At 58.6% G+C, this 9,323-nt stretch overlaps 1 protein-coding gene across 24 annotated transcripts in view; it reads left to right on the forward strand.

Annotated features, from left to right (window-relative positions):
* LOC120246955 (collagen alpha-1(I) chain-like) overlaps positions 1-5,288 on the forward strand; it is a 17,228-nt gene extending 11,940 nt beyond the window's left edge. For 3 of the 24 annotated variants that reach the window (XR_005525413.1, XR_005532730.1, XR_005525314.1), the window contains 3 exons: positions 720-2,156; positions 2,286-2,456; positions 4,412-5,288. Coding sequence is in view for 2 of the 24 variants with exons in the window: in XM_039256771.1 (XP_039112702.1) it covers positions 4,412-4,867 (456 nt within the window). In the remaining 22 variants the exon portion in view is untranslated. The remainder of the gene's footprint in view (positions 1-719; positions 2,157-2,285; positions 2,457-4,411) is intronic. The other 21 variants (XM_039256771.1, XM_039254996.1, XR_005526307.1 and 18 more) reach the window with 20 other exon arrangements.
* The last annotated feature ends 4,035 nt before the right edge of the window (positions 5,289-9,323 follow it).

Raw genomic sequence — 9,323 nt, forward strand, 5'->3', positions numbered from 1 at the left:
GAGTGGTGGTGAACGCTGGGTGAACCCGAATCAGCCTTAAGCGGCGCGGGAAGTAGGTGGGGAGGCGGAGGAGATAGATGTGTCCTAGTTTGGGGGGAGGGGAGAGGTGGGGGAGGGGACCGCTGCTCCCTTGGAAACCTGCGCGCCTCGCGTCTGGAGCTCTCCCGCAACCTGTGCGCAGGGTGCCGCGGGCGTCTCGCCGCTGGATGGCGCTCGGCGGAGACGCGGCCGGCGGACCCCCCACCCCCACCCCCACCCCCCCCCCGGCCCCCGCAGGGCCCGCGCGCATCGCCGCCGCCGCGCGCCGGGTTGGGACCTCAGTTTGGAGCTTCCGCAGTGGCAGTTCCGGATGCACCCGGAGGCCATAGCCGGTCCTGGAGGCTGGGGCGGGGGAGGGTCACTCAGCGTCGGCCTGCCCTGCAAGGTGGATGCGGAGAGGCTGGGCTGGAACCGGGATCGGGGAAGGGGGGGGGGGGTTGGGGGAGAGTTCTCAGGGCAAAACTAACGCCTCGTTTCTTAGGCGCCACCTGCACTCGCGCTTGTTTACCGGGACAAGTGTGGGTGTGTGGTGTGTGTGTCGGGGAGAGTGGTCTGCAAAGGAGGACAGCCAGGTGGATGGGGAGATGCGAAAAGGGGACGCGGTTTGCAGAACCTCAGGGCCCCGCACCCCCTTTTGCAAAGGCCAGTCCAGCTCTCACCTACTCCCCCTCCCCCTCCAGGTACGCTCAGTGGAAGTCAGCGGGCCCGAATTGTACCTGTAACTGGGAGTGTCAGGATTAGAGCGCACCCCAGTCAAACGGAGCCCTCATTTGGAAGCGTCCCTGAAGGTGCTGAAGACCTCTTGCGCAGAAATGCACCCAGCCCTTGGCGAGCGCCTACTGTTTACCAAGCACTGCACTAGACTTTATGAGCTGGTCAAAAATGACTTAAAGAGCTAGAAAGGGGAAAAGAGCAACCATAGCCGAAGAGGTGTATTGCTACATGGTCCCGCCAAGAGTGTCTAATATTAGGTCTTTATTTTCTAAGTTTCTGGATGGAAAGAGAAGACTGACTCATCCTATCTACAACTCCAATCACAGCGCTTGGCAATTGTAGGTGCTCAGTAAGTAATCTTTCCATACAGGAATAAAAGTCAATGAAGAAAGGGAGAGACGGACTGAAGGGGCTCCTCTGTGCTTTTGGAAACCAATGACTACTCACTCCCAAAGTGCACTTTTTAAAAACCAGCATCAAACGGATTAGTAGCCCCCCCCCCCCCAGATTCTGATATGTAAGGTGAAACAGTGAAAACACGATAGAAGAAAGTTTGGTCCCATGGATAGAAGCATCCACTAGGTCATTCCACAAATATTGATTGAAGGGCTTTCTCTGTCCATGTAGTCGGCTAAGCGCTGGAGACACTGGGTCCTGGCTGGTTCGATGCTGATTGTCTTGAACTTTATCCACTGCGGTGAGTAGAATATATATACGTTTCCATTTTAGAGAGGAGGAAAGTCAAGGCCCAGGAAGGGTGGGGTGGCAGAGGGCTTACATTCAGCATCTCAGGCAGGAAGGCCAAACTCAGCCCTGCCCCACCTTCTATGCGCGCTGGGGGAGGTTGGGCCAGGTGGTTTTTTCCGATCCTGGGAAAAGGCAGGAACGTCTGGGAGCCCTGCAAATCCCAAAGGGGCCTCGAGGTTGTGGCCAGCGCCTGGCAGTTTTCAGGAGTCAGGGTCTACACCCTGTGGGGGTTTCCCAAAGGACTTCCCCAGATCTGCTCCCTGAAGCTCCGAGCTGAAGGATGTAACGTCTAGAGTCTCCCATCCGATTCTTCCAGACCACTCCGCCGACACCTTGCCTAGGACTGGGCAGTGCTGTCCTTCTTCACAGACAGGCAGTGTGGGACAAGAGCCTCTCCCAAGGTCACAGTGCTCAAAGTGACCGCGAAGAAGCCTTTACAACCCCTTCCTCCCTACCCCACCCCCACCAGGATTTTCTGTTTCTCTGCAGACCTCTTCCCTCATTGGTGTAGCCCAGTGACCAGCGCAGTCTGGCACGTGCAGCCTCTTCATCTCGTGTTTGTTGATTGACTAAATGAATCCTTGTTTGTTTGTTTTGGGTTTTAAATATAGAACAGAACTAAAAAATGAAACCAGGATCGAATAAAGGGGAGTGAGGTGAGAAGCTCGCTTTCCGAGGCGCTCCGTGAGGGTGTGAGGGTGCGCGGGCGTGGGTTACTGCGCGTTCTGGCCCCTTTCCACTGGATTTACAAAGACGCCTGTGATTTCCTTTCGTCTCTATTTTAGTCCTAGACTTCGTTTGGTTGGTCGATGATGGAGACAAGCTGACCCACTGTTGAGGTCAATACAATCGATGAGGTCCCCCCTTCCCCGCAACCGCTGGGAAATCACCTTCGCTGCCGCGCCTCTGGCTTCCAACCGGAGCTTTCAGGATTTGGAGTTTCTCGGTCTTTCGCAGTCAGTATTGAACTGGGGGGAGCATGGAGGTAGGTGGGCGGGAAGAAGGCTCCAGTCCCACACGAGTGAGTCTCTGGGCCCACCGGGCAGGGAGATCGCTCTCCCCTGGCACCCAGCCCACTAGTAGATTTCATTCGCCAGCGTCTTGACCTTGGAATCCAGCACCAGGATCGCTAGGCAGCGGGTCCGCGCTCCTTAGCCCAGGGCTCCCTCCTCATCCCTGCAAAACGGGGTTTTTATGAAATGCTCTTTACCGAAGACAACAGTTGTGAAATGCTCAAGTGAATGGGAATGTTCTGAGAACTTTTCCACCCCTCAGCTCATCACATACAACAATCGAGGAGGCAGGTGCCTTCACAGTGAGCTCCCATCTCCAGGGGAGGAAACTGAGTCACGCAGGGGGATACAAAGACTTGCCCGGGGTTTCACGGCTAGTTAGTCTCTTGTGGAGCTGGGATTCCACCTGGGATTGTCTTTCTCATTTTCTGACTTTGAACGGGGAGGCACTAGGTGTCCCTCCCGCGTGCACACAGTGGGTCCACTATGGCCGTCTGTCTCCTTTACTTTTTTGCTCTTCATAGGGAGACATTCCATTTAACCCTTGTCTGGGCAGATCTGGAAACTGCCCTAGCCCGTTGGTCCCTTCCTTCTAGAAGCAAATGCAGTTGGTTGGGCGGGGTGGGGGGAGGAGGAAGTGACAGGCTGACAATCCTTCTTAAACTCTGGCAATCCAGCGCTTTCAAGACTTTTTTTAATATACGAAGGAAGGAGTGTGTGTGTGTGTGTGTGTGTGTGTGTGTAGAATCAATATGGTCCAGACAGCCCTTCACAAAAGGGCTCCAGGCGGGCGCCTAGGCCTCACGGCCCCCGCCGCACCGCCCGCGGCGAATTAATTGGGCCCCGAAAGAAGAGGCGACCTAGCTTCCAGTTAATTAGTCAAGAAATGAATCAAGCCCCAGCGGCCAGGCAAAGGCCCCTGGGGCGCGGGTTTTGTGCTCGCCAAATTGGTCGGTGGGGCGCCCCCCTGGGGCCGGGTGGGGCGCGCCGGGGGACCGAGCGGGGGCGCCTCGCGCTGCGCCCGGAGCGGGTTCGCGCACTCCCCGGGCCCTCGCTTCCGCCGGCTGCCTCCCCGGTCCTGAGCGTCTCCTCCTGCTGGGCTTTTCCCCGCCTTGAACGTCCGGGCCTTCGCCTTCTCTCCCCTTCAGCTCTGCTCGGGTTTCGGGTTTCCTGGTCGCCCTCTCTCTGCGCCCGGGACGTCTCTCTCTCTCTCAAGCCCCGGGCTCAGCCTAGCAGGACCTGAGCTGGGTGGTTTGGGGACAGCGCTGGGCATGCTGAGAATCCTTGACGCAGGGAGACGAGGTGGAAATGAGCCCTGGCTTTGGGTCCCTGGGGACCCGGCTCTGCGTCCTGCGTCACCTTGCATCCAGCTCTTAAGAGCGGTCAGCGGAGCCCTCTGCGTGGTTTTGAAAGGGCTTGTTAACCAGGCATCGGTGTCCCCGTATGATGGGGAATTGACGCAGATCTGCAGCACACGAGCGATGACTGGGCACCTGCTGTGTACATCTCTCCTCCGGCATCTCTGGTCACACATACCCTGTGACCCAGGCAGGGAAGCTCAGGGTGTTTTCGTCGAAAGCAGTTCCGTTGGAGGGAAGGGAGGGGAGGTACAAACAGTAAACCCGATTATTTCAAGGTCTTTTGGCGCCCTGTGCCACCTTCCTGAACTAAAGGTATGGCGTTCAGGGCTCAGAGAACTGAAGTGATTTTCCTGGAGGCGCAGAGCAAAGGGAGGCGAAGCCGAGGATTCTATCCTCTAGGGAGGCGTCGGGGGTCCGGATCATTTGTCCGCCTGGCCCGGCCGGGTATTTACGGACAGGACGAGGGTCGTCGGGATCACCTTTCCCCCTCGGCCGTGGCGCCCACTCGCGATTTCTCTCCCTTCTCTGTCTTTCCAGCCGTGTCCGCTTTGGTCGCTCTCTCCCTCAACTGCACACGGAATCCGCACTCAGGTTGAGGTTCAGGACGTCCATCTGCCGCCGGGATCCGAGCTCCGAGCCGCGGAAGCGAATGCAATTGGATTCCATGCCTTCCCTGCTGTGCCCACCGCCCAGCCCCTTCCCCAGCCGGATGCTTTTGGTGAAAGCGTGGCTTTCCCACAGCAGCCCCGAACCGCGAATTCTCTTTCTTCTCTTGCCGACTTGACCAACTTAGACTTCACTCGAGGCCCAGAGGTGCCTGCGCCGCGCTTGGCCGCCCTCCCTGCCTCCCTTGGGAGGCTCGGGACTGCGGTTTCGGCTCGCCACCTCCGTGCCTGGCGGGCATGCAGCAGCCTGGCCAGCCTCCCGCGCACGCGCTCAGCGCCGGCTGCGGTAGGCCTCAGTTTCCCCGCTCCTTTCGGGCTGGAGACGTGACCGGCGACACGATTGGAGGAAGAGGAACGGCGACTGGATGGATCGGGTTGGTGAGCGGCGGGGCTGCCTTGCTGGCTGTGCGGCCGGAGGGGGAGTCTTGGCGACCCGCGGCCGCCTTTCCCTCTCCGCCCCTCCGCGGACCATGCACACGGGATGAAACGCGTCCCGCATTAGGAATGGAGCCGCCGACCGCCACGACCCCAGTGTTCCCTAAGAGCCGCCCACAGCCTGATGGGGCTCGGAGGGCAGTGTGGGTGTGCCCTGCTCTAGGTGAGGACGCACAGCCAGGTCCCAGCCAGCAGGTGCACGCTTGCCGAGCGTGAGCGCAGGGCACGTTCCTTCCAGGGCTGCCTGCCCCGCCGCGGGGGGGGGGGGGGGGGTTGCTGCTGGGGGCCTCGGGACATTGGCGGACCCCCCCCCCCACGACTGCCAGGGTCAGTGGTTCATTACGCTGTGTTCATGCACCTCTTACTGAGCTTTGAGAGGTGGCCTCTTAGAGCCTTAGAACTTCCGACGAGTCCCTTAGTCCTTCTAAGCCTCAGCTGCCTCTTGCCACAAAGGACTTGGTAGGGGGTAAATGAGATGGGGTGGACATTGCTCAGGCACACCTTGGTGCCTAATAAGTGCTCATTAAACATTAGCTGGGCGGGGCCCCTGGGTGGCTCAGTTGGTTGAGCGTCCGACTTCGGCTCGGGTCATGATCTCACGATTGTGGGTTCGAGCCCTGTGTCGGGCTCTGTGCTGACAGCTAGCTCAGATCCTGGAGCCTGCTTCGGATTCGGTGTCTCCCTCTCTGACCCTTCCCTGCTCATGCTGTCTCTCTCTCTCTCTCAGAAATAAATTAAAAAAAAAAAATTAGCTGGGCACCCTAAACCCTTTGGGTCCAGTCTCTATCTCATCTACTCCTATACGCTGCGTGTAAATCCTATACGTTTACTCAAAGTGTATGTTTTCGAGTATTTCGAGGTATCTATCTATCTATTCTTACACGACTACCTAGCATCTATGAAGCTCCGTCTCTGTAGTGTTACTCTGGTCCAGTCCTGTTCGCAGCTCAGCCCGACGCCCCATTTCCTGCCTTCTTCCAGGTTGACCCTGAGGTGAGAGGCTCCCTCAGGCTTCCCGTTCAAAACCTCATGTCCCTGTGGGCCCCTTGCCCGACCCGGGATCTCAAAACTGTAAGCGATCCCAGAGATAAGAGGGTGCGGCCTTCCTCTCCTCACACAGGAGCCAGGGTCCCCGCTGGGCTCAGACACCAGCTATCCCGAATTCAAATCCGGGACCTTTTCATCACCACCCCCGCCCCCGTGCCCTGGGTCTCCTCCAACCTGCCGAGAGGAGGGAAAGTTTCTCAGCTCAACTGAGGAACAAGGGTCTGTGGACAATGAAGGAGCGATACTGGGAGCCTTGCGCTCTGTGAGGCTGGGCGGCCTGCGGGGGGATTTCAGCTCCCGGGTGGGGTGAAGGCTTCTGGGCCCTCGGTGCCAGTGCCGCTGCGTGTGGCTGACGTCCCCACTCCCAGGCCCAGACTGGAATCAGCGACGGGAGCCCACCGTTCCCTTCCCCAGTCCTGTGGGGCCCTGCACCCGGCCTGATGACTTGGGGGGGGGAGGGGAGGGGGGATGGAGCAGGACGCTAACAGGGAAGAGTCGGGGAGAGCAGGAGGGAGGGGACGCTTGGGTAGGAGGGAGAAGGGCACATGAGAAAGAGAAAGCCGGGCAGACACTGAGAGATGGACGGAGCCCCTTGGACACCTGGAGGGGTGAGGGGAGACCTGGAGGAGAGCGGAGGTGAAGGCGGACCCAGGCAGTGGTGAGGCCAGCACCCAGGGCGGGAGGCGGGGTGGAGACGGAAGAACACGGGGAAAAAGCAGGCAGTGAAGACCAAGTGCAGAGACAAGAGAGGTGCAGAGATAAACAGAGACAAGGAGACAGCAGCCTCCTGTCGAAATGTGGGGACCTCGGGAGGCTCATGGGGGGACGGTGGCCCCCAGGGAGTGCACACACAGCCCGGCCCCGCCCCGCCGCCCTCCCGCTCTGTTAGGTGGTCTAGTCCCGCATAAACGCCTCCATTCAATCGTGATTGAGCTGCTCCAAATGACCAGATCCCGAAGTGGCCTCCGGCCCTCAGGGAATATGGTTTCAACCCCATCTAAAGCATCAGATACCAGCAACGTCGCAGATAAGTTACCATTCATTAGGGGTGTCCAAGGCTCCCCCTACAAGGCCTTCACGGTGGGGGTGGGGAGCGTGGGGCGGAGAGCCTGGGAGCCAGCGGGGTGCGGGGAGGCACTGCCTTTCCCTGCTCTGCAAGTGGCCTGGCCTAAAAGCCCCTTTCCTGCCTGGCTCATGGTCGCTCAAACCCACAGTGGGGAGGGTATGGTCAGTGGGGTCTCCTTGGCCAAGAAGAGGAAGCATCCCCTACTCCCCACCCTTCCCGGTCCTCCTCCAGATTCCCAGAGTGCATTTGGCCAGATGGAGAGGGGAGCAGCGTATTGTTCTAGAGTCCCGCTCTCGCTCTCCCGAGAGGGATGGGGTGCCCCTGCTGCCTGTGGGAGGGCAGATCCTTGCTCAGGGGGTGGGAGGCTGCTGAGAGAGGCGCAGAAGTGTTCCTACTACAGAGGAGGCTGGTTAAGGTGAAAGTCTCCTCAACTCCAAGCAGAATAAGCCCAGAGTTCCTCTTCCCTTACCGGCCTCCCAGTCTCTTTAAAGAACATTTTCAAGGCAGCAACTAAAAGGATTTCTTTTCCTTTTTCCCCCCCTCCCCTCCCCTCCCCTCCCTTCTTTTTTGTTGCAAAGGCTTGTGTTTGCTTTGCTTTAACAAACAGCTGATCGAGTTTGCTGTAAGGAGCTAAAAAAAAATGTACCCACAGGGCAGGCCAAGCATTAACTGTGAGCATGCATATTCGTGTGTGTGTGTGTGTGTGTGTGTGTGTGTGTGTGTGTGTGTGTGTTTAGGCCTCTTGAGCGGGCTTGCAGTAATAAATGGGACCTGCTTCAGGTGCAGAAAGCTGGGAGGGGTGGGGGAAGGAATGCACGGACAGATTTACACCTGTCCCTACAGCTGCCATCAACAACACTTACAGCCTCCAGAAGTGACCCTTGGTGCCGACTTGTCTGGAAGCCATCAGGGCTAGTTTTGAAGCAGGAATCCTCAAGTGGACCAGAGGGCGAGCTTTGCCCACCCCCCGCCCCTCTCCGTTGCTGTCCTCAAGTGCTGCCCAGTGGAGTAGTCTGGCTGCCTGGGTAGCCCATCAGCCCCTCCCTCCCCATTTCCTCTGTCAGACAAATACCATCATTGACTTTCAGCTGCCTTTGGTCCCGCCGCCTAATGAAGGCTGCGCGGGGGTGGGGTGGGGGTGGGGGGGTGCAGCCAGCGCATCACAGCCACCCTCCACCCTCCTCCCAGGAGCTGCTGGGTCTGGACCCAGGAATCTGCGTGGGATTTCTAACTCCACCCTCCAGCCAGTTTCTGCCCCTTGCCACCAGCACCCCCCTCCCCCCCCCCCACTGGCCAGACAGTTGAGTGACTGATAATATCCAGACGCCTCTGGAATCTCATTCCCAGTCTTACCAGCGCTCCGCCTGGGCTGCAGAAGTGGGGGCAGCGGGCAGCGGGCACCCTGCCCTGAAAGTTGTTGCCACCTCTCAGAGGCCGATGAAAGCCCCACTCAGCTGGGCCCTTCAGGCCCGGGGACCCTGGAGCCAGGCCACTCAGAAGGCATGTTTGACACCCATGCTGGGAACTTTGAGTCCCTGGCTTTCTACCCCTGGCCCCACAGAGGTCGAGGAGGGCTGAGGCGGGGGCGGGGGGTAGTGGGGGGTGGGGGTGGATTGCAGGCCACCAGCTCCCAGAGAAGCCACGGGAAGGCCTTGCACAGTGCCTGGGAATTACCAGGCGCTGGAGTGAGCGTCTGGCTTCCATTCCCTGACTGGTAAAACTGGGGGTAGGGGGGGGGGGCACCGCGGCACAGCACACTCACGATTTACAGACCTCGGTTCCGCCTTCACGATGATTCCCTTAATCTGTATTTTCATCATCGACTCATTTTTTCAAAGCACCCCCATTTGTTGGACGTGAAATCCTCACCTAGCTTGTGTCCATGAGCTCCCGTCTCACTTCCCAGGGAGGGAAGGGAGGCGGGATGTGATGCGCAGCTATATCAAGGCAATGTTACAAGGCTCCGAGCTGGAAGCCCACTGCGGCCTTGATAATGATGCACAACTGCTGTCCAAGGGCACTCCGACCCGGTGAGCATGAGCCTAAGACTGGACTCCACTGGCAGGTCCAGAAGAGCTTTCTTCGTCTGTGAGTCAGAGCCATCCAAAGCCACGTTCAGCTCCCACACGCGCACCCCTTTTTGACATTTCAGAGAGCGCTGTGCAATGTGCTTTCCTGGAGCTTTTTTGATAGTACAGGCGCGTTAACAATCATTTTGGGTTTTGGGGCTCTTTGG

This window comes from Hyaena hyaena, unplaced genomic scaffold, assembly GCF_003009895.1.
Source record: "Hyaena hyaena isolate Hyena2069 unplaced genomic scaffold, ASM300989v1 scaffold_0, whole genome shotgun sequence".
Lineage (NCBI taxonomy): Eukaryota > Metazoa > Chordata > Mammalia > Carnivora > Hyaenidae > Hyaena > Hyaena hyaena.